Below are 26,662 nucleotides of genomic sequence, written 5' to 3' on the forward strand. Positions count from 1 at the left end.
GTACAAACTGGAAGCCAAAGTGAAAGCCACCCCGCTCCCAACGACAGTCGCTAATACACAGAAAAAAAACACCCCAACTTTGTACCAGCATACCCTTTCTCCATCACACGCTAGCTAGCATAAAAAACGGGTACTGCCACTTTTCCTAACGCTAACAATCCATTTATGAAATGAGCGACGTTTGTTCGCCACCTAACGTCACAACATTAAACGAACATTATTATCCTTCATTATGGGGAGTTATTTAAGTCATAATTCTGCCCATCTTCCAAGGCCCAGACCCTCACACCACCCTCCCTCCCACCATCAGATTACCCGTGTGGCGAAAGCCTGTCAAACCCATAAGCACGCGCGGCTTTCGTATCCTTTCGCTCCTCGCTAAACCCGCGTGCGTCCCTTGCTTCGCGCGGATGGAGGGATTGCGCGAAGGGGGGCCCGACACGAAAATCCATCAGAAGCTACTCATCCTTCCAAGATGCTACTGCTGCTCACGATGACAACGGGATGGCGCAACGGCGGCAAGCGAGGCCTTGAAGGGTATTTTATTCGCGTCTTTGTCGTGCACATCGCATCAGTAACGGAAGACACTGGTTGGCCGCCTCAAAATGGGTGTACTTCGACTTTTTTGATGGTTTTTAAATGATCACAACACAGGGCTTGCCAACGACGCCTACACATCATGACTTACACTGCGGGCACACACACACACACACACATACATATCCACACATTCCAAAACAAGCCTTGTCGTTACGTTTCGGGATAAGATAATGAGCATTTTTGTGATCGAATTTTTGCCGCGAGGTTACGCACACACACGCACTCACTCATCGAGCTTCCGCGGTTTCACTTTCGTTTTTGCCGTCACCGTTACATCGCCTAACCTTTACCATCGTGTTAGATAAAATGCCAAAACGTCATACAACGTCAAAAGCGGCAAAGATGCGAAAGGCGCTATCACCAGGCGTCTCCATCGCGCCCGGTCATGTGATTTTTTGCCATCCTACCGACTTTTGCACAACAATTTGATCGGGCGGAAAGAGAAAAGCGTTCTTTAAAGCGTAATTACTGTTTCATTGATTTTGATCCGTGCTTTAGACGCTTTATTCACTCTCCCCTTACTGATAGAGGCCGGCGACACTTGATACAGAGCATCATGTTTTAGGATTAGAGGGAAACGGGTCGTCTTTTTTCCCAGATATAACCCCCCCCAACGTCTGGCCCGACTGGCTTATTTCAGCAGAAATGCGGCAGTGCACATCCGGTGGCACCAGCTTTCCTTCCTAGCACACTCGCCCGCACTTTTCACACTTTGTTCCGTACGCACAGCCACTCTGGTTAGGCGTTTTACGATCGACTCTCTTCGCGGGTGCTCCGTACCGGGCTAAAACCTTCGGCAACAGTTTACAAGCCATCTTAAGTGCTCGAATTTGTTGCGCAACCAAAACCATTATAAACTGATTGAAATTTAATGAAGTCTAAACAAACTACAAACCACCCCAGCCCGTTTTCTTCGGTTCACCAAGCGAGCAGCACTTGACGAAGGGGCCTCAGAGTCGTTTTGCTGAGCGCATTTACCGACTGCTGGAACCATAATATCCGCGTGTTTGTTACTCGCTTTGATGTTTGGTGAGTGTGTTCCGGGCAAATCGAGCAACATTTGACTGCGATCTTCTTATGTCATTTTTTGTTGGCCATGAGTGTATTTACTTATGACACTCGAGGATCTTCCTTGTTTGGTTCGAGTTAAGATGTTGTTTGTGCGTATTTTTAATCCATCACCCGCATCTTCTGTCAACAAAACGTGGCATACGCGCTATCAGTGTTAAGTAATTGAAGTTATTAGATTAATTAAGATACTATCACTGTGGTATTAGCTGTTAGCATTAATATGATGGAATTAGCTAATTGAATGATGGAAATTTGGACAGAAATAAATCTTACAGGAAAAAAATATTCAGATGCATTTTGATGGTATTGCATGTCATGTAACATGACTTATCTAATTAGCCGCAAATTTCTCATTGCAAAAGTATATGGAATAGTTGTTCAATACAAATATATTTAAGAGTAACGATTATATCTTAAACAGAAATAGTGTACAGAAACGATTCTTATGGAAATATACACCTCAAAGATTAAGAAGCTAGTACAAAAGCTTAACGGTTGTTTCCAACTTTTAAGCTCTAAATTTCTGCTTTATACATTGTGACCCTCTTCCAAGTAGCTTCTTTATTCAGCAACGAAAATGAATATATTTTATTCATCTCTTTAAACAGCACACTCGACACAACACAAGAAAGTGTCTGAAACTAGACCACAAACTCAGCCCCAAACATTCATCACAGAATGTCCACACAGATACCACACCACAAACTATACCCACGCGAGATAGGTCCGTGCTCATAAACATGTGTTTATGTCCCATTCAAGCAAATCGTCGTAAAACTGACGCATTAAGCGCGGTTTTTAGCTATCCTTTAGGCAAATTGCAACTGCACACACGGACAACCAGTGCCTCTCGGTCATGACGAACGAGGGCGGTGGGATGGTGGCCGGCAGTGAGGAAGAAACAAATCTGATCCAACAATCCCACACTCGCACGTTACTATGCTTCCGAGCTAACACAAGCTAAGTGTACTTAAAGCAGGCCAATCAAGAACAAAGGGCTACTCTTTCCCCATGGAGCAGAAATAATGCTTCACTAGTCATTCACAAGGCCGAAATGAAAGAATGCTTCTTCAAATGAGCCATATAGCATTACTAGAGAACGGTTGCTGTTACCTTACACCCAGATTTTGAGAGGCTACATTCTGGTTGGACAGTAGAGCTGCACGAGGAGTGTGCAGATATTTAATTAAATAATGCAGAGGGAGAAAATAAAGTAAAGCACACAGCATATCACACAGTACCGGGATTATTGTGCCGGAATGATAGCACTGTGTTAGCACTGTAAAAAAATATATCAAAGAAAGTGCTGCTAATGCTTGGACTGAATGAACGAAGGATTTGTTCAGACAAAAACCTTTAGCTTCACACCGGTGAGCTTCTAGACGAACAATGACATACACAGTGATGATGGTCTGAAAATTGATTTCAAACGAGTACAGATTGGTTCATGACAAAATAAATACCTGGCTGCAGAGATGTCTGATCTCTTTTTCAAGAAACAGATCCATGACTGGAGTTTGCGTACTCTTACCTGCAAATAAAGAGAATACAACATACATTTGAATGAAGTAAATCTATAGAGAAAGATCGGATATGCATCAGTGCACTGATGGATGGCAGAATGGATGTAATTGGGCAAGCGAGCAAAACGGTTGTCCCTCGGATGGGTCAGACTCTCGAGTCGGTTTAGTCGATAAGAACAGAATGTTTCCACCCTGCTACATGGATCATTTTTTAAGACCGTACAAGAAAAAAAAACACTCACATTCGAAAACTCTCTGCATTACGTTTTTGCATCTCAAACAATCTCCCTGAACACGATACATCCCAGGCCTTCCCCATTCCAAAAGGACAGATAATCCTGTAACGATTTTGCTACCGTTCTAAAAATACATCACAAAAATATTGTTTCTCCATTCAGGTTCTGGCCCACAGCAGCTCCGTGCATCCATGGCACAATCCCGGCCATTCGACTTCGTTTGGTCAGACGACTCGTTCGACAAGCTGCTTAAGCAGTGATGGATCCGGGTTCTTCAATTTTATTGCTTCAAATTGCTGTTCATAGTAAGAGGGCGTACAATGCATCTGCTTCTCGTCTCAGCGCCAGCGAGATTTATTATTGTTACAATGTAGAAGAGGACAACAAGACACCGTGTAGAGTCGTGCCCGCTCTGCAGCACAGATGTGGGATTGAGCGTGGTGGCCATGGGGAGCAACAACAAAAAAGCTATACTTCAACTAGATAGTGCTTCTTCGATTCGCCGCAACTCGGAAGCGGGCTGGAGTGAAATCAAGAGGTAGCAGAGACAAACAATATGGAGAAAAATCGGTTCCTATCTTTGCAGCTATCCAACCAAAAAGAAGGAAGCGTGTATAGCGGTACGCAAACCTCGCAAATGCTCGGGAGGCTAGGCTAACAAAAACCGAATGAAAGAATCCCACCAGTTCGCGTATACAACGCTTGCTTCGTTTGGATTCACTTTGGCTCGATAAACTTACTATTTGCAAGCAGTTTTCTCGATTAAGATGATTTCCAATTGGGATTTGAAGACATAGTTTCTTCCTACTTCGAGTGTTTGTGTTTTTAGTTTGGCCTTATCTCTTAACGTATGCTTCGTCTCTTACTCAATTCAATTCGTCCTCAGGAAAGGTTTTCTTCAACGGTATAGAGTATCTTGTAGCGATGAAGATTTTTTGAATTCCTTTTAATCCTGGACGCAATCCAGAAAACAAGCTGTCATACTTTGTCTTATTAAATTGACTAAGCATGTTGCAAATGCGCAAGTTGTGCAAGTGATTACTTTACAAGCAATATTGATTATTGTTGTTAACGAGCTTTTTTCATGTGAACAATTACCAGAACATAAAGGCCTTACTTATAAAATATAGCTAATCTGTTTACTGGTTTAGAATAAAGCCCTGCCAACTGCTGCGCTTCACACACAAGTTGACACAAACTCTTCCATCTTCTGCTTGGTTTGCAGTGGTACTGTGTACCGGTAAGCGTCGGAGCAGCGTCTCGAAGCCGCTCAAATATTAATCACTAAATTTTGCCAATTTACGTGCGGCTTTTCATTAATAATGAACTGTTGTGCATAATAAATCACTGCATCTCGTTAGCTGCACATTCCACCGTACGAGCGTTCTAGCACACATTTGGTTCAGTTGCACATCCATCAAGGCTTTTGACTGGGATAGCCACCTGACCCTGGTGCAGTATGAGCAGATCATTACACGGAGAAGTACTCTACCGATATGTGTTGCAACGAACTCTAATTAAGCTACGCTCCAAGAGTGTTCCTTCTGATTTCAAATTATTCATTTCACATAGTTTAACTTGCAGCAAAGCTCCATACCGGAAAGATATCGCGTATACCTTTCAAATGCTATGCTTATGCTTTATTTGCGCACCATTTCCATTTTTGCGATACTTCTCCGTGCGTCACTAACCTGTGCAAATATGTTGATATTAATTCAATTTCGTTACAAGTTTGCTATACAAATTCAATCAACACTGAAGAGCTTTAAACAACTAAAAACTATTTCTACTTTCAATTATACGGTTTCCATGTTAGCAGGATGGCAATTTATTACTGTTGCTTGGTACCCAGACCGAGCCAGACGTACAGACTTCAACAACTTTGTCGTCTGACTGAGCGTAGCTGAACTTAACCTAGCTTCGCTTACGCGTTGAAGTTTTCCAGTAGAACATTTTCGAGGCATTGTGGATCTTCGCAAATTGACTGAAAATTAAAAAAAAATATACCGCTCCGCAAAGCGCAAACCATATAATTGCAGCATTGGAAAGAAACACCACCAACGATTGACCAGAATGTCATCAGCACCATTCGACCCCAAAACCCCACGTCGTCAACGAACAATATGAAGGGCGCCAAGTTCAACTCGCACAACCCACGAATGCTTTATGCTTTATATTGCTCGAGCATAACTTATTTCATATTTAAGTTCACGATACAAAGTTAAGTCATACGTTGGACTGCCAACTACAGCTTCCTTTCACTTCTTTCACGTGTGCACTTGCTTTTTAATCTGCCCCTTTCTGCTCAACTACAGCGAAGCTTCGTGCCCCAAGACACACGGCCACATTAACGAGCTTAAGTAATGCCAAACACCACACCGAACGGTTGTCATCGTGATGAGCGCTTTCCTGGCATTCTGAACAGAAATGCGTGGCACAACGATACGCTTTTTCTTCGATAAAACTTTCATAATGTTAATCCGTTCTTTGATTTCTGCATAGTGTTTTACCTTGTTACACGTATGCTGGTGTGCTCATAGTAACGCGAGAGCGTTTTAAATAACTTTTACTCAATATTATGCACAACCAACAGGGTTCCCTTAGACAGTACTTGCTGAAGCTTTACTTTTTCCAGCATTTCGACATCATGACGGTGCTCTTCTTTCGAGGAACCATATCATTTCATTCATAGAAAGAATATTGCAATATTCAAATGCAAACCATTTCTTCGTTTTTCATCATCATCATCACCATCATCATCGTAGTCGTCACCATAATCAACACACCGTCGCATCACACAGTCACCTTATTATCATCTTAGTACGCTCGCTTCTTTTTACACTACCTAGTACGCCACGAAATCCACAATAAAATTATGCATCCACCATTGGGGTTTGCTGTTTTTTTTTTTTGTAGCAGTATTTCTTCTTCAAAAAAGATCTACCAATCCGACCGGTAGCATTCGCAATAGTGCAAACTCAGCAAAAAATAACACTATTCCATTGGAAACCCCGGTACAAGAATTTCTAGTCCAGCTTGAAGAAGCATAGGATGCAGCAACGGTCATTCTTCTCAATCGATGTGGTGTGGTTAGCAACCACCGATGCTGTCTATTTGAGCCACTCGTTTACCGTCGTACAGGCAAATTTGCATATTTTTCCTGCCAGACTAAGGTCAAACGTTGCCGTTCGGTTGGCTGAGTTGGTTAGAAAACGGGCTACGGAAAAAAATGTGTGCAAAAGTCATTGCTATGGCTCTTGATGTTTTGAGAAACCGAAGAACAGTTCATGCATCTTTAGTGTTTTGTGGTTGTCTTTGACAACTACAAAATATGTACAAAATCTATTACGGTGCTCTCCGTTGAAGAATAATTACGTGCAGGTTTACCTATGTAAACATATTCATTATACAATAAAGAACAAGTTTTCTCCGGCATTTTTTCAAATCTAAGGCAAAGGGAGTTGAATGCTAGATGAATTGTGGTATCGTTGCATTTATTCAAATCTTAAATAAACATATGCTCCTGCATATCAGCTAGAATGACTGTCGCCCCCTATGAAAATTATCCCAACCCCACCCACAGAATCTACTACATGACAGATACATGCGAAAAGGAAATTAAATACACCACCTGAATCGATGACACTTTCCGCCTCGCTGTTCCGGACGGGACAGAAGTGAAGGGAAAACTGACAGTTGCACCTGTTGACAGCTCAACACACCCGTGTGCGTCTACATCTAGTTCCCATGTATGTACACCGATGGTCGGTACCTCGGATTCTACCCGACAGGTGCTAACATTATGTGTCAGTTTTTGTGGTTAGTGCACACTCACCAGAAGAGTAATCGGACGACCGGGAGAATGAGCTGGGTCTAGGGCTCCGAAGCCATCCCAAACCAATGAACACTTTAGAAAACAAATGTATGCCCATTTGACTCGGGTCTTGTGTACGTTTGGAATGGTAAAATATAAGAAGTTGTAAATTGATTAACTGTCAGGCGATGAAGCTGCCAGGTAAATCCTTGGTCTTTTAATGTATAATGAGAGTATTTTGCTTGCTTTAAAATTTTCCAACAAGTAGAAACATAGCATAAATAAGATAACAATAACAATATAATGTAGTATACTATAAAATAACGAAAATAATATATTAAAAATCTGGATAAAACATTCGTTAAATAAAACTTTGCAATCAAGAAACAAAATTAACTTGTTAAACTCAAAATTCATAAAGCTTGTTATACTACAAATTACAAACCGAAACCTACTCCCTCAGAATAAAGCCCTAACACTTTACTTTCAATCGACAGTACCGTCCAATGCCCATAAGATCATTTTTACTGATGTTTTCCTAACCCTAAACAAAATACTTTCCCCAAACTAGACGATAACCTGTGCAAGCAGCAAAAGCTCTCAAATTATAATCCACCCAACGCCTCTAACACACCTAGCAACAGCATAAGCTATTGGGAGTAAATTAATTGCAATGACTATCGATATCAATTCTCCTCCACATCACAGCCGACCATGGTGTCGGCAGTAAGGCAAAAGTATGCGTAAGCGTTACGTTGGGATTACGTCTTCACTTTCTCTCGTGCCATCGCCCCGAACCTTATCCCTTAATGAAATCTCTTTTACGAGTGCATCGTACCCGCTTTCCAGGCTCCGAACAAACAAACACACACACATATACGTATCACTGTGTGTGAAAATTTCGTTCGCAAACGAGCCACTTAAAACTTACACCAACCAATTCCACTTATCCCGGATGATAACAGCGAAGGCAAAAGGTCTTTGGGGGGAACGGGCTGCTGAAATTCGGCCACATCCTGAGACCCTTTTCTTTTCGGTCGGTGACTACGTCATTGAAACTTCCACCACGTCAAGGTGTAGCAAGTATTTTTTGGAACGATTTTTTTTTGCGAGGTCCTGCGACCATGATACGAAGAATATGAACCCGCGAGGCATTCCCTCTGCTTGCTAAAATCTACCCTTCAGTACTAAAGCAGATTATCATCAATTTTCTCTTTATGTACACTCCTCCTTGATAGGGGCTTGAATGCTCGCGAGTGTATAAAAGTGAAAGTGTTCCTCCCAAGCACGCGAAGTTTCCCTTCGACGAACTGGGATGGTTCTGCATTTCCATCAGATTTAAGGGTTAAGAAAATATCATTCCCCTACTACACTCCATTGTTCCGAAAGCGGCATACAATCGATCGGACAGGGAATATTCAACAGGACGTGAAGCGCAGATTTCCATGAGTAATTGAAAACTAAAAAAAAGGAAAAATATATTGCTTCAAGCTGTAAGATCCCTTCCGTACGGTTGTCTCTTTTTCCGGAGGTAACATAAACAGTTGAATTAACTTTAACTGTTTGTCAACTAATTAAAGCTAATGGTGGATGATTATAATAAGCCATTTCGTTGAACGGGCATGCCTTTACCGGTAATCGTGTCGGCCTTAAAACCCTTCACAAAACCTGCCCAGCTTCCGACTCATACAGCACCTGTTAAGCACCTTTCGATAAGAAAATTGATTAAACTTTGACCGACCTACATGGCGGCGCTGCAAATGCTCCTGTGCCCAACAGTCGGGGGAAAGCTGAGCGCGATAATTTCATGTACAAAGTATCTGGCACCTTCTGCAAGCAGCCATATAAGAGATACCCACCAGATGCAAAGTACGGCTACCGATGTTGGTACCAACTGCCGCTCGCAACAATTTAAGCACCGATTAATGGTTGAACCACTGCTTTGCCACTGGTTGCAAACTGGTTGAATCGTCTGCTTAATGGACAGAAAATTGGTTGGAGAGTCTCGCAAGCGGATGATTTTTGTTGATAAATTATTGTCCCTCACCCATACCTTTTCCAGGATGTGTTATTACTGAGATCCCATTACCCAAGGTACTGCTACGCATTGGTGCGGTACGGCAAGGATGCTTATTCAGCACGGTGGTTGAAAGTTTTGATTGCAATCTAAAATTTGTATTTGTTTTGATAGTTAAAGTATGGTCGTAGTAGTTTTTCAAACATTTGCCCATCTAATCGAGGAAGCAAAAGAGCCAATGATTATGTCTTACATTGGTTTTATTGTACTCAATTTCGAAAGGATATATTATGTGCTGAAATCAATATTTAATTATTTTGTATGTATTTTCTGACAACTAAACATTGTAAAAGCAAGTAAATCATTGAAAGGCATGAAAAAGTCCAACACACTTCCTTCACTGTATTCACAAAAAAATAGACTAATTGTCAGCTGAAATAGCACTTTGTAACTATTCACAGTACAACCAAATGCTGTTGTAACATGCTTTAAAAATACACATAAAATAGTGAGTAGATGTTGTGAGAGCGCGACACCAACAAAACGGTTTAAATGGTCTAGAATGAAACCGAGCGCGTCCAAATATTCGAAAGGCGAAATGATTCACACGCTATGTGGCTTTACCAATTGACCCGGTCGTACATTCCCACCAATTTTGTGCATTCTAATTTAACCACGTTCTACTACAGCTCACTCACTACCCATTGTGTTCGTGTGTTCGCTCAGTATTTCTCCACCCCAGCGTTCCCTTACATTGTGCTCTTTCCCATCGCCGCTCGTTAAATGGATTTATTGCAAAGCCAAATATAAAAGCTCCACCAAAAATTTGGCACGCTGACAGCATGCTGCACATTTGCATCGCACTGCCCGCTCGGTCGATTTGACAAATGGTGACTGTTATTTTATGATGATGGTTTAATATTTCATAACACGGTTTAATCAAAATCTCTCGATCCACTCAAAAATAAACAAAGAAACAACGACACCGAAACATCGTGAGTGGTGTGCATATTACCGAGGTGCTCTGACAATCACAGATTAATATCACTGAACACTATACTTCTTTTGTCTACTCCTCCTCCCCCCCCCCCCATCCAACAACCCACCATACGCCATCGTGATAAGTTATACGGCCCAATTCTCATCCCACATGTTGACAGAGAAATATGATTTGCAATGCACATTTAATGCGCGTCCGTATGATTAGAGCAAACGACCTGGATGAGTGTCGGCAGACAAAGCGCAGCGAAACTAATAAAACACAGCGAACAAAGGGAAAACGGGATCCAAGGGTTGATGATGGCTGGGTTCGCAAAAGTATGACGGACAAAAACATTATTCCATGACCTGGATTGCACTGGCGGTGCTAATGCTACATGCACAATGTTTGCACAATCGTAATTGCTATGTTTCATTTCCATGGAATTGCTTAGTGTATAGCGAATTAGCAAAACCGTTTGGTTGCTGCTATCGGTCGGATGATACGGGTTGTAATTGTGGTGTAATTAGTTGACATTTTGCGGGTTAGTTCCTGGGCATGTCCTTAAATAGAATCCAATCCCAGTAATTGACTGCTCTAAGCGATATCCAATAAAGCGTTTATGGTACAGGTTAGGTCCATTTTTTTGTTCTTGTTCCTTTTTGCAAATAATTTCGATCAAGGACTGTGGTTTCATTTTGATTTCTACTCATAAAGCTAATTTATACCACCAAAAAATTTCTATGTGCTATAAGCATATTCAGATTTAATGCAAAACTGCTATAAACAATGTTTAATTTTAAACCACATGATGTCTACGACAAGATAGAGCTAAACATACGCCAAGCTATTTAAAATCTACTTGATGCACCAACCCAGCCCAGAGGGTCAACAAAGGAATGCATTCGTACATTCAACCTTCGCCTCGGGATTGTGAAAGTATCCCAGCAGCATAATCCAACCTCTGTCTCTGTAGCAGCATTGAAAAAATAAACTGCAAGTATTTCGATAGACCGTATGCACGACAGATTCCACTTTGCTGCTGCGGGAGTGTTTCGTCCCACAGGGAATGCAAATGACTGCAACAAACTGCTCCTTCCTTTTTATTTTCCGTTGGCTTTGTTCGAGCTCCCTTCAAGGAATGCGACAAAATCAGAAACGGTGCAGAAAACAGTGATGCATCACAAAATACTGCCGAAATGATCCTGAAAACCACATCAATATCGTCGAATCTAGGGAGCTAGAGCAAAAACAGCGTCAACATACAGGTAGCTAGGTAGACAACTCAAACTGTTTTCGTTTTCATGGACACTGGGAAAAGCAAAAGCTCCCATTATATATGTGAAGCGTCGTCGCTGAATTCAGTCTGTTACTGCCACTGACTGATTCTTGGTAAACTAGTAGAATTGAAAGGGATTTTATTTAGAAATTACTTTACCTGCAATGTCCAAATTAAAACTAGTTTGGTAGCTAACTTATACAACTGGAAAAAAAACATAAAAGCACTTGTTCCCATAATGCATCTCACCAGATAAAATATTTGATAAAAACTCTCCTAAACCTCGTAGAATCTATTTTTCAAACAAAACGTTTTGTTCAGTTCACCAGTAACTTCACCATGGAGAAGCATCGAAGCAACATTCCCCATCAAGCAGGAGAGTATGGGTGGAGATATTCTGACAGATTGCTGTGACATGCAGCTTTATACAATACGGATCCCAAAAACCTTGGTTTGTGACGGTATCGTGGACACTAAACCCATACGGTTCATCGGAAACCCAGCGGTGCATTGAAGCGTTTTCAATAGAACAGTCAGCTCGAGGATATTTTATGGTGAATTTTAAATTCGCCCGAAAGTATGCAATTCACCAGAAAATCAAACACATCACACTTCACTATATTCAACAATATTCAAAAGCAATGTTTAAAAAGTACTGGCCCTTCAAACGAGTAGCACACGTCGGACACGAACAGACACGGAGTTTCTATACTTTTTCGGCAAGTATGTACCAGCTATTTATAGTCTTATCGTGCCAAGCAAGAGTCATGATGGTACCATTTATTCAACAGCAAAATCAGACAATTTGATTTTGTGCCGTCATCATTTCTGGGGTGAAATTGTGCAAATTTTCATCGTACCTTTTTTACACTCTTGGAGGCTGTGCTGTATCGTATACCATTTAAGAACTCTTTAAATTATCCATTTAGAACAGTGAGATCGAACTATAAAAATACTAATATGGAAATACCTACTGAAGAGCATTGCACTTACACTAAAATCGGATTCCAATAAATGACTAACTTCACAGAGAAAGTGTGCGCATATGTAATACGCTTTTAATATTAAATTATAATATGTCCATTGCATGAACTCCGCATCACTGTCGGTAGGTATTTCAAGTGCCATCCATCAGCTTGCCAGCCTTACGCAGGGCTCGCATCGTACATTAATGTAATTAAAATTTCAAACTAATACCCTACTGCTCGAGTACCGCAATCCCACTACAAAAGCGCACTATCGTCGTTGTATGATGAGTGAATCGCCCGGCTCATGTACAAAGCGACATCGGATAGTTAATTCCTACCACACATTACATCATTTTACAAATCGCTCTACAGATTACGGCCCAGTTGATCAAAGCAAATGCCAGCGAAGTAGATAACAATCAATCAATACACACTAAAAGCACTCTGGAGACTTTGTCATTTTTTGGCGCCATATGTAATCAGCTAATCGATTAGTACATGAAAATGGAAATTTTGTTCGGATCCTCGCATCCGTCACATGCTCGGCAGTCCAGTCGGCGAATGCACCGGCGATACCATTCGGGCGAATATTCTTATCGCACACACGCCAACAAAAACACACGATGGGCATAGACAGGGTTATCGCTTAGTTACTTTTTTATTACACACATTCTGTACGACGGCACGCCTTTCACGTGCCGCACATGAGACTCGATAGCGTGACAGACTAAAGCTTGCTTGATTCCTGGATCGATTATCGCGTTCAGAAAACGTGTTTGTTTCCATTCAGAAAACGAGTGTGAGGGAGAGAGTGAGAGATCAATGAGTGGGCATTTATTTGTCGAGGAAAAGTGTACATGGCTAGAAACAATTGACAAAGCTGTGTCCGTCGCTATCGGCCCGAACTTGCTATCGCAATAAGATAAGAAAACGATGAACTCTTTGCAATGAGCAACCAATGACAACGAACAGCACAGCACGTGTTCGGTGAGCCCCATGACAGGATGAAAGGACATATTTCTGTACGCGAAGTGATTATGCCAGCAATTTCTACGGCATACACACACAAACCAATTAAAATGGATTTACAAATTAAAACGCATCTACTGTACGTGTACATCGTCGCACTACATCATTTTATACAATAATATGAAATATTGCGCCGACAACATCTCAACACACGCCGCCTCACATCTTGATGAACACGTCCTCCACTACTACTTCAAGGAAAATGTGATCCATTTTCCTGCCAAATATTTGCCAGGGACTTGCAACACACTCTAAAGCTGCGTGATATGCAAACGCTAGCATGTATTGCAGCGATCGCTCAGGCATGGTCGAGGATGCACAGACGCAAGGTGTATAGTGTGCGAACATAAAAAAGAACTACATACTCTGCACACCGAGGATGTTAACTCAACGTCATAACACCGGGACAAAGCTACGTCATACGCTGCTGCACGTGATTTCTATTTCACAAAACGTGCAGCAAAAAAAATCTCTCTCTCTCTCTCACACACACAAACACACACACACTCACACACACGCGCACACACAGTACGGAGCTCCTTCACGCTGCTTCAACTTGTCGTTTAACGCTCGGGAACAATTTAACCGCTACCGCTAAGGCAATCCGAGAAGTGGTCCAATAGTACATCATCTTACCCAGTTCCATTCAACGCCTTCAACGTTATATTTGAAGGTGTTTAGCTTTTTTTTATCGGTGCATGTACAATCCAGTTTATTCAGCTTCAACCACCAACACGAAACACTCTTGTACCGAAGGTCTGGGTAGTTGGTTGAAGTTGTAAAAAAAAAAACACTAGAAAAACGCGAATATAGTTGATGTCTGTACGTCCTCAACGCTTTCACCTTGCAACTAGAAACGAGCAAGAAACTTCAACGCAACTCAACCGACCACTCGGTACTGAGTTGTGGGTGGCTTTTTACCTGCAACAGTATAACCAAACCAAAACTAAAAAAGACAGCAAACGACTTGTACGTATCGTTCAGAATAACTCTACAGCAAACATCAATACGAATGCCATAAAAAATGACGTTCGAAATGAATTTCGTGCATGTCATCTTCTTTTTTTTAAAACCTACCACACCATCTCAACGCAATTTCCTTTTCTGTATAAATTTGCAAATCATACAACACTTTCATATGACTTCAGCTGGTTCTATTTGTTTCGTTCCCATCTGCAATGAACACAGTTTTCCCAAATATCTAAGTTGCGTTAGGCTCAATGATTTTGAAAATATTCTCGATTGAAGCACCCACGCGATGTACCTTTAACCTTGATATTTAACCATCTCTTAACGCGTAAATCGTATTCAATTTCAATGGATAAGATCAATGCATTACGGGGTAGTAGTTAATCCTTGAAATTTGTTGAAAAATTCCATCAATTACAAGAACAAACTCTAATAACTATGTATAATTCTTGGCACAGCGATATATAAAACCAATTGCCATTTAGAAAGAAACTCTAATTAAAAGCATCTTCTTATTCTACACGCAGCTTGCTCATTGGCAAATTGAAATGAACTCAAATTAACACTACAGTAAAAACAATAACACAGTAATTACTTAAGGCAAACAAACAAGCAAGGCATGTTTTTTTGTGTGATTTCAATCACATTCTTCATTCGCACCAGTTTCCGTCGGACTTCATCCCGATAGTGATTCAGTTTAAGCTGCCGGGAGCACGCTACAGCTAGCTGTCTGACGCGATGCTGCAGCATTGCCTCGTCTGAAACTCCACATTATCACACCGGCTCGGCAACGAAAACGGAGGCCCTGCCGTTGCTTATCATCGGAAGACGAAACCGTCTTACCCGATCGCTATTATCACCAATACCAGACACCTATATAAGACGCTTCCCGGTTCGTCAGCTGGTGCAGTGGTGCAGGTGTGCTCTCGTCTACCGTTCGGTACAGTCGTGCGTAGGCACAAAATCACAGTCACAGCTTCGGCTGAGCTGCGGACCACCACCGTGTGGTAAAAAGAACGCGTGTGGTCAGCGAGGCGAAACCATCCGTGCCTGAAAGGTCGTCTGCGGTAATTATCGCGCAAGATGCTGTACCGGCTGCTGTGCGTCTATCTAGCTTTGGTCGGTGGCCTAGTTTCGACGTCACCATTGCACCATGAAGCTGAGGAAGGTCAGTATACGCGATTGTTTCTACGGTCGATAGTAGCCCACTCGCGTTCGAAAAAGTTTCCTCAAACAGTTCATTCAGCGATATGGGTATGGTTGGACAGATTAGACGAAATGAAAAAAAAAATGGAATTGGCTTGTGGTTGCCAATGTTTTAAAAGTTCATTTTTCGCTTCTACTTCTTTCGATTTCCCTAACCTACGCACAGAATACGATCCGATGCATCCCCAGCGGTTTCTGTTCGCGGATTTGGCGCCAACGGCATCTACCGACCAGCGCGCCAAGCGCTCGTCCGCATCGATGCCTAAACTGCGCTTCGAGCCTCCGTCCCCGAACGAGCAGCATGCCCAGTACTGGAACAACGTGGCACAGGACATACTCGACCGGCAGCTGCACAAGAACAGGCTGAACCGGAAGGTGGCCAAGAATGAACCCGGAAGGTGGCCAAGAATGTAAGGTCAAAACCAGCAGCCCAGTTGACGAATTGATTGAATCAAATATTCCTGTTCTACACCGAGTCTCTACCCCTACTCCACTTCGCAGACATACTGCTCAGCTGACGGCCTAAAGAGTGAAGCCAACATCGCTGCTGCCACTGTCAAACTTGGATTGCACTGGCTTTGGTGTGTCCTACAAGCACCTTTCCTATTCATCAACTCGGCTGATCGTCAGCATCACCACCACCACCACCACCATCGTAAGCATCATCATCATCAGCAGCAGCATCATCCTCGCAGTCACCAAGCCTCTCGCCTCCGATACGTACCGTTGTGGCTTCGCGTAACTCAACCGCTTATCTTTTCCGCCACACATCGGATAGCGAGCTTTAGTATAAACTACACGACGGCAGGTTGTGGCTATATATATATGTGTGTCTTTGTGTATGTTCGTATGTACACATGCGTGTATGGCAATGTCTAACGAAAACAATTGGATTCTTGTATATCTGCCCACACGGTCAATCAACACCGGGTTGGGTTGGCATTTTTTTCCTTCCCCTTTATCTAGCCCTGTAGAATGCTTTTAATATAACAATCCTCCACCAGTACCGAGTATCCGATGGATTGCTCGTGTTTGTGACATTCATCTTTCATAGCTCGGACGTTTTGCAAAAAGGACGGCTTTGTTTGCTATATCCTACCGGTTGTGTATGGGGGTGAAATGCGTCCCCTGCCTTTGACAGTCGGAAAATGCAGCGGCAGCATGAGCTGCAGCCCCCCAAAGACTTATCCATGGCGAGGTCAAGCTGTTGAGCCTCCGGTACCGGGAGCATATCAGCATCCCTTGTGATTTCGTAAATATTTTATGCAAATTTATTGACACACATTCAATCACACAGCGGCACTGGAGCCGTTCACTATGCTAGGCGCTACTTCTAAACAAGTCCAAAAGGTCCCTGACTCGGCGAGCAAACATCATCCATCGGTTAATAGAGCTAACAGGGTTCCCAAACAAAAACCCGTCACACTCACAGAGTAAGCTAGCAGCGGAATATTAATGATCATTGGCCAACATGATATTACCAAGCGGTTCGTAACGACCACGGAAGTGACGAATGCTTCCCCAGCTGGGATGTATGCCCACACGGCCAATCGAAACTGGGAGTATAAATCGAGCGCTATCCTGTTTGCCATCCAAATCCATGCAGGTCGGCAAACATATGCGAGTAAGTAAACTAATCTGCACACAGCGGCACTGAGCCGTTTCGTTGCTCGTTGAAGTTTCCCTAGATCAAGGAATAATATCCCAACGGTAGAATGTGTGAACGTAATCTTTTACCGTGATTCATTCTGTTCACTGAAACGATTGTACAAAGATCTGACCATTCTGACGGCAGTCACCGCAAATACTACTCTACTGCACTCTAACTGCAAAGCACACACTCGACCAACTTCGAATCGAATTACCACAAAACGGGTGGAAAAGAATCTCTGCACGAACACTCTGGCCCTTAGCTGGGTTTCGGCCCGGGGATTGAGTACTTCTGTCACCGAGGGTGTGTAAACTGCGCTATCGAAAGCCCGGACAGTAAGGAAGACCAGTCCTTGCTTTATCAAACCCAGCCACATACAGCCAATGTCTATTCCCTTAAGCTTTACCCTATCGCCAACATTTCAGCCTTAACCTCAAACTTTCCAATATGCGCGATAAGGCAAGAGAGCAAGATTGTTGGGAGATGAAAGGGGTAAGGAACACCGAACGAACAGCACTCACTGCCGCAACCCTACTATAATCGAATTCCGTTCAAATCCCCAACACAAATGTGTGCGAATGTTTTCATATGCCACCCGCGAACTTCCACCGCCTCTGGTGGAAGGAGTCTGCATTTTATCACTGCTCTCGCATCTCTATGGGCGATGCAGAAAGCTGACGAAAATCTACGATTTTCTACCACTGGCTAATGCACCCCTAATCCGCAAACAACCTCAGCCTCCGCTCCGTCTCCCAGGCGCGCAAACGTTCGGAGAACGTAATTAGTGTTCCGAGCTTGGATGATCATTTTTGTGACTTTGCTAATACTGTTTGGTTAGAGATCCAAAGTTAAATGCAAGAATTGGAATAAAGTTCAGCAACAGCAGCAGCAGCGTGGCTTCTGCTTGGTTGCCTGCAGGGTTGGGAGGAGGTTTTGCATTCGTTCAGCAGTGGGAGTTGGTGTGTTTGTGTGTGTCCATGTGAGTCACAGACACCAGACCACAGAACATAATTGAGATCTCGCACATCAAAGTACACGACGACTTTAATTAAATGAAATCAATTGCCACTCGGAACTTGATCCGGGTTAATCAAATACGCGGGTTTATGATGCCATGCTGAGCGCACTCCCGCTCAACCAGTTCGAGGAACGGAATTAAATTCCTAACCCCGTGGGTGATGTTTTGATGATGACAATGCAAACCATATGTAACCCCGTTATTGAGTGTACTCAAAAGAAATCACCATTGCTTTGAAGCAACAGTTTATCAAACATTGGAAATCAATTTTAATTAACATGATACGCCATACGTTTTTTCTCTCTTCAGTTCAAACATTCACTAAACATAGAAACGAAGCATTTTGTCATCTTTCTGATCTCAGGAATGTCATTCCGTACAACGATTGTCTCGAACCAAATGTACGTGCATACTTCATTCATTAGTCGACGAACCCCTGTTGCAACAATATTCCTTTTTTGAGAAGGATTCCATATTCACCGCTCTCTAGATAAGTGCTCGATTGACATGTCTGCATGGTACTACATATGCGTCCCACTTGTGGCTATGGTTTTGCAGGTTATTATGGGCGGAGGACGTCGGGAGTTCCTGCCAACCCACGAAACCGACATCGACGGCATCCGGGGAAGGCGCACCGATGGAGAGGATTTAATTAAACACTGGCAACATCATCATTCCCATCACCGATCTGCATACGTGCAGAACCGTGTCCAATTACTCGAGGTAATTAGGGTTACCAAAACAGAAGAGGGGGGCCCACAGAAAAAACACAGATTGTTCAATCCATGCACACAGATTCACCAACTGGTTGATGGTTGAGTTACATCGGGTTCAATACACCGCATAATACACACTCGTTTCTCAACTGTGGTATACATTTGAGGGGACGAGCTTTTTAACATCCACACACAGCCATCGATACAGGCACGGAGAAAGTAAATTTTTGGAACACTTTTGGCTTATGTCAAACCATTATTTTCTCCCATAAGTGCTACGACGAAGCAATTGAAAATTCATGACTACACACAAGCGACAGCAAAACAAAGAGAAGAACATAATTTGAAATCCTATCGACTTCTTTCGCCATGTGCGTCTCCATAGACCAACACTGCGCACGGTGAGACGGACTATTTGCTTGGCCTGTTTAGCAGCAAGCATCTTCCCTACCATCTGGACGCGGACGAACAGCAGATCCCCACGCTGTCCGAGATGGTATCAACCGCGATGGACATCCTCGAGCGCAACGACAATGGATACTTTCTATTTGTGGAAGGTACGTGACACTGCAAAAACTGGACCCACTTTCCAGGGGCCCACGTCTAGTAGCATATCTTTCCGTGCGCTACAACTATTGTACTTATTCTATCTATTCCATGGCTTGTGCTTCTTTCATCTCTACTCGGACCTTTGCACGGACCACCAAACCACTCCCACACATACACAAAAACACACCAGGCGGCCGGATTGATCATGGGCATCATTACACACAGCCGATAAGAGCGTTCGACGAGACGGTCGAGTTCGCCAAAGCTATCGAGATGGCACGCAGCCGCACGAGCCAGGATAATACACTGATTGTCGTAACGGCGGACCACTCGCACACGATGACGATGAGCGGCTACTCGGTAAGAGGAGGGAGGAGGGGATGGGATGCCGTGGAGACGCCGTACCGGCCCGGTCCGAAAGCCGATTGTCTAATCATGCCCTTTTCGCATCTCACACCCGCAGAGTCGCAGAAATGACATACTCGGAGTTAATAATGGCCAGCGGGCGGATGATGAGCTGCCGTACGCCACCATCAGCTACGCGAACGGACCTGGTTACGATCGGAACGTGCAGCGCGAAGCCCGGCTCGACCTGAACCGGGTCGACATGCGGGACAAATCGTTCGCCTTTCCGAGCACCGTACCGCTCGGGCTGGAAACACACGGCGGAGACGATGTGGCCGTATTTGCCAGCGGTCCTTGGGCGCATCTGTTCAGCGGTACCTACGAGCAGCATTTCATCCCGCACGCGATGGCCTACGCCGGATGCATTGGACCGGGTCGTACGGCCTGCACTGAGCAGCAATCGTAAATCGGACAGCTTCTTTGACGCAGACAGCAAATGAGAAGCGGACGCTGCCAAAAGAATTTGGAATCTCAACAACCTTCGCCAATGCCGCCGAAGGTACAATGGTCGAGCGCTGACCGTGTTCGTCCAGTGCTCTTACCGGAACGGAATATTCTTTTCGGCTTAATTGGCACCCAGTGTTCCAACCGTCAATGGAGTTGATTGAGATTGAGGCACACTCAGCTGCATACAGAATCAGAGTAATAAATGCGCAATCAAAGAGATGCGCTACCGAAGTGACGTGTTTTTGAGCTTACTGTGCTGAACAGCGGTTTGGTAATGTTGATAACCAAGGACCACAACCAGGAATGATAGGGAATCGTTACTAAAGGCACGAGCACGACCGATCCTATGCAAAAGAACAGGATTTTTTTATATTTTTTTAAAGGTGAGCGAGTTTGTACATGTGAGTTTTTTGTTACCGTTGCTCAGTTTTTTTTCTAAAAATCCATCCAATTATGTGCAATATTTGTTGTGTAAGACCGACAAAAAAGCACGTGTTTCGTGAGTTACAAAAAGAAGCAGACGAAGAAGTTGTGGTGGGGATGTTATGGGATCTTTGATCGGTTCCATAACAAGACTTATCTTTGCGGCTGTTAACAGATGTTCCAAACACGCACCCAAACAATGGTAAGTCTCACAACCGTCAAAAATGGTTATAAAAATTCGATACTATGATGAAAAGCACACTTCTTTCATACATGTTTGCGCTAGTTTTGTTCGACGCAAACAAAAAGCTCCAATTAAAAGAAACCCGCGGCGGAAAGTAGCCCCATCCTTCACATCGCGTGCAATCTATCGCTTGCTTGTACCATAAATCATACACTAATTAAACAGCTCTACCCGCTCGCTCTACGGCACACCTCGCCATAGTTACAACATTCCGAGAGCATTACTCACAGCCAAACACCCGGGGACCGCATTTCACAGCAAAATTGGTGAGTAAATGAGTGCAACAATAAGCGCACTCCCGCTCCTTCGACGTCCTTCAATCCAACGTGCTCGCGCGGCACTAACTATATTTCTATATTCGATTACTGGACGGGCTGCTTTTTTACTGCAAATCACCAGCCTCGCCGAACGCTTATTACACTACTTTTTCACCGTGCGAACCCATGCCCTCGGTGCCTTATGCCGGTGGCCTTATTTCCCATAAATCACACCCGCGCTACCCGGCAAAGGAACCAAAATCCCAAGCACCAGAAACGACACTATCGGGAGAGCGTCAAACGAGGGATCTTAAGGCTTTACTGCCACCCTGTCCCTGCCGCGGGCGAAACAAAGGGGAGCCCACCAAATTCCGTGCGCCTATTATGCTGCGAAGCATATTAAAAGACTTTAGCGACACTGGGACCCTGGCCGGGCTGGGTGGTTTTATTTTTAAGTGCTTCATTTTTCAATCGAAGCTCTAACGGGATCCAACAGCCACAGTAGGGAGGGGAAAAAGTGCATCCCATTTCGGGCAGGCAAGCTGTAAGCTTGCGCCAGCAAATCACGTTGCAATGCTGCTATTGTTTTCCGCAATTACGTGTTTGTTGTTGTTTTTTTTGCGTTTCATTTTACTATAATAATAACTTTACGTTCATCACTTTGGCCGATTCTTTTTCTTTCCCATCCATCATGCGCACCATACCGTGTTTGTGCGCCGCAGTGCTTTGTGAACGCTTGAAGTATATATTTCTTCCACTTAGAAATAGCGAACCGCTTTGAACCTAGCGAAACGACCGCCGCCAAGCACTCAGCCATTAATTGCTCTCGTAAAAAAAGCGTACAGAGGTTCTGCCTGAAATATAGAATCCAACTTTGGAGCTGCTTTTGCCGAGCGGAAACGTTAACGAACTCTTTCCGAGAATCAGCAAATCCCGGTTCGACCGTTTTGCATTGCGCCCTCCACCATGCGCCCGATGTAAGCAATCTTTCAAGCAACATCGAACCCATGCGCCTGGATTTATGCAGCAAAGAGAACACACAATCTCGGTGCGATGAGAAGAGCGCACAAGGCAAACAATAAAAAAAACGCGGCCAAAAAAAAAAATCACTCCATAATGGTGCGCTGCGAAACTATTTCCATATTTTTTTCCTACCCTTCTAATCCTCTCCTCAACAATCGGGCGCGCTACTCGCCGGCGGTCCACGGTGTCCAAGCAATTCGCGCGGGAATTATTACATTATGGCTCTCCGATGAGGAAGGCGCCCGTGCCCGGCGTGAACGGTTCGCAACAAAATGGTCGAAACGATGGGCGGATGGATTTTTGTAGCGTCCTCGCGGAGTTTACCGACGGAAAACTTCCGCTTCGTTGTGGTGTAACACGAATATCCGTACCCGTGCACGATGCCCCAAAACCTCCGGACCCTCGTTTCACCCACCGGAAGTTGAGCCATTCGAAACTATTAATTTTGCTCTGCCGCATAGCGCGCCCATTGCCGGGTGACTGGTTCCGGCCGAAGCACTCATTTTGGATTCATATAACCGTAATATGAATCCCACCGCAGCAACCAAACAAAACCTCTCTTCCACCGTGTCGGCCACTCGCTTTTAATCGAATCCGCTGCCCGGCGTCGGAACCCTTCAGAAGGTACGATACGCCACGTACTTAGTATGTATTGCTGGTGCGCCGCCTCCAAGGGGGATTACAAATAACTGGACCAGCCTCACGAACTGGTGTCGCACACCGATGGACTGGCGCTGGGGGCAGGCGCGCACTCACACACACACATGCACGTAAATTCAGCAATGGTTAACGGTGGTGAGGGATGCCGGGAGGCAGTAACAATAAATCCAACAGGCTGTACACTTTATTTGGCACGGAATGAAAGCGTGGACTCCTCACTTTGGGTGCAATTTCTCTCTCTACGGATGATGGAGACTGTTGAATGAGTCACGGGAGAGTTGGGAAATATGTATAGGTTGTCAGGATCACTGCGCATTACTTTTGGGGTGGCACTGTTGCCTCCGTGTCTTTAAGCCAATGGATATAGGTGGAGTGGGTGCCTAGTGTAAATGATCCCATACTCTACTAAGTTTATGACAAAAACAAAGGTACATAACGATAAAAAATATACATTCATTGCATCCCTCGCGTCCAAATTGTTTCACTGCAAATCTCGTCGAAATGCAGCCATTGTAAAACAGTTAAAGCACCCGTCAAAACCTACCACGGGCATTGCATCATTGTCATCGCGAAAGAAAGGTATGCACTATTATAATCTCTAACAATGCACTCCACTTTTATGTGTTCCACCGATACGAGGGAGAAATAAAATGAATACATCATACACCAACCACTCCCTGTTACGGGTACCACGGCCACTGGGCGAATGACTACAAAGCACAATTGCATACAAGTGAACCTACTCGCCCACACAGTTTAGCTACACACTACCCATGGCAACGCCAATGAGCGGAAATAATACGAAACAGAGTGCGTCGGCGTTTGCAGTGAAATTCTAACAAAACGCACACTCGCAGCAGGACAGCGAAAAATATTAATATTCACTTCCATCCCGACCCGGTAGTGATTGTAGGCCACCATAGCCGTGCACTCTCGCCAGAGAGGGTACGGCATTATCTTTCCATCTGTTGCCGCTGCCAGCGGAAGCTGAAATATTAGCTGAAATATGTCGAGTTACTGCGGCGCTCCAACCTCGACAGAGACCTGGTTCCCGGCATGAAAACGAATGCGATGACAGCTTTCCTTTCTGATACCGGTCAGCATAGTTACAGCGTGTGTGTGTGTGTGTGTGTGTGTGTGTGTGTGTGTGTTTGTGTAGGTATATGTATAAACTCTCTTTCTTTTTCGTTCCGGGAATGACGCCAGGTATACCGGAAGCATGACGAGCCAGGGACAGGTCGATTTAATTCTTTCGTCTTGCTAAAACAAAACAAAAACGGGGAAGAGAACAGCTCTAAGGTCTTCTATCGGGGATGCTTTTCATTCCCGTTTCAATGGAAAACCTGCCACGACCAATAGGTCGCAACCATCCATCGCTCGCGGCGCTCGGTATCACACAATGGCGAGCGCTGCAGAAAGGAATCCTTTCGTTTTGCGGAGTCCCTTTTTCCCATAGATACACACATCGGTACATTTTCCATCGCTTTTAAAGGTTTCTCAAGAAAAGAAATGAACGTGTTCGCTCGTGCCATTTGTGCCCGTTAATACGAAAAAGCAAAAAAAAAAATACCCCTGCCTTGTAAAACCACAATATTAATTACGCCACTCGTGCTGTGCCTCGTCCCAGCTAGAAACGGTAGTCAGCATTCACGCGCAAAAGCGCACAACACAGGACGGCGGGAAGAAAATTGTAGCGACACATTTTTCAACCGATCAAAAACCCTCAATCACCGTCAGCATCATAATTATGGCCATTAAGGGCCGGTCATTGGCAGGGCACCCTCATTGACGCTGGAATATTTTTACCATCCTCTTTTTACTCCACCCGACAAACTTGCCGACCTACTTGCTTCCAAGAAGTAGCCAGTTTGCATCCCAAAAATTATCGCTAATGGTGAGCCAATTACTTTGACCATCAAAAACGCTGTGTACCATGTTCCTGCCCATCAAATCATCGAATCTGCCGCCGCTTCTGCATGACCCGAGCACCGATTTCATCGCATCGGTAGTCAGGTTTGAAGTTGCCCCCCGTTCTACCAAGCCACGCTTGTTGCCATTACTGTACGTTTAAAATGTTTCAAACAAATAAACAACACACAAAACACCCCGTACCAGTGAGAGCATCCTAACGCACTGTCTGCGAGCGTTAGTAGTTCGTTCTGGCCGAAATTCCAGCGCCACCACTTCATCCGATTTCATCATCTTCAAACATCTTCTCGCCGTGTTTCCCGTGATGATGCTTTACTATTTCCCGCTGCTCGCGAAAGCGCAACCGCGTGACAAATGGATATCATTTATCAGTGTATGAAAAATTGCATTACCATTCGACGACTAGATTCCACTGTCGGTCGCGCAATGGCAGGAAGCAGCGGAGCTTCTTTGCGCGATGCCATTACCGAGGCATGCCCATTTTTGAACTTCAATGGCGCATTTCCACCGATGCTTTTTGCCCGTTTTTCCCTTCCCCCATTCTACTGTCATCCCGCAATTTTTGGATGCTCAAATCGATAACCGCACCACAAAGGGCACTGGGGAAGCCGTCGTTTGTCGTCGTCGTCGTCGTAGTTGTTTCTACTGACACTTACCTATTGTTGTTGCGCGGCATGAAGCGGCGAAAAGGGGAGAGACCATGGAAAAAGAGAAGAAAAGAAACATTTATTAAACTCTGGCCGCATTCGTTATCCGGAGAGATGATGGGGAGGTACGGAAATATATGAGTGCATTGTAAATAAAACAGCAGCAACAAGCAGTTTCATCCGGTGTATCCGAACGAAACCAATGGCATTTGAATGGAGCGTACGAAGCAGATTTAAATCTTGCGAGGATGGCAAACGGACCACGGGACGGTGGTCTTGCGCTCAAACTCGCTACAGTATGTGCGTGTATCAATTTTATGGACTCCGTATTGAGCTTCACATTATTTGCCATCTTCCGGAATGTTGCTTCTAGCGAAATTGGAACTGGATAGCTATAAATAAACTGTCTTCCCATGTTCGTACACAACTAACGAAAACGTAACCAAACTTCAAAGAAATCAATTTTGCCATCGAGCCAAACGGATATTTGTCTCAAAGCACTTGGTTATATGCGCACAGCATCTAGTTACGGAGAAAATGGCAAATGTCAAGCGGATGATGGCAGCTGTTCAACGTTCAATCTGGTACATCTTCCGCAAACGCAAAAAAAAAGTTATTTCTTTCACCTCTTTAATTTTAAATGTCAAAATTCTCCACCAACCATTAAGCTTATTTCCCTCCTCTTCATCAGCTACTCACTGTGCGCGACATCAACCACGGATCACGATTTCGCATCGCTGCCAATCCATTATCTAGCGCGCTTCACCGCAATACTGACACGGCTTTTAACGGCCCACCGAAACACATTCGATCGCGGTTCAATTCAGCTCCGTGCAGGCACAGACCACAGATACAAAAAAACGCCACACAAAAAAGATGCTCTGCGAACATACAATAGATTTATGATGTAAATTTTTCAAAACTTTTCTCTAGTTTCGCTTGTTTCCATGCTCCCTTTTTACCATTTGCTAACTTTTCATGAGCCTTCGTAGCGTTCACTTT

The 26,662-nt window shown here is 44.1% G+C and overlaps 1 protein-coding gene across 16 annotated transcripts in view; it reads right to left on the minus strand.

The window, feature by feature from the left end:
* LOC120900882 (peripheral plasma membrane protein CASK) overlaps nt 1-26,662 on the minus strand; it is a 197,608-nt gene that overhangs the window by 109,240 nt on the left and 61,706 nt on the right. The window contains exon 11 of one of the 16 annotated variants that reach the window (XM_040308586.1): nt 3,135-3,202. The exons of the other annotated variants lie outside the window; for them this stretch is intronic. Within the exon in view, the coding sequence (XP_040164520.1) occupies nt 3,135-3,202 (68 nt within the window). The remainder of the gene's footprint in view (nt 1-3,134; nt 3,203-26,662) is intronic. 16 annotated transcript variants of the gene reach the window in all.

Source organism: Anopheles arabiensis, chromosome 2 (genome assembly GCF_016920715.1).
Source record: "Anopheles arabiensis isolate DONGOLA chromosome 2, AaraD3, whole genome shotgun sequence".
In the NCBI taxonomy this organism is placed as follows: Eukaryota; Metazoa; Arthropoda; class Insecta; order Diptera; family Culicidae; genus Anopheles; species Anopheles arabiensis.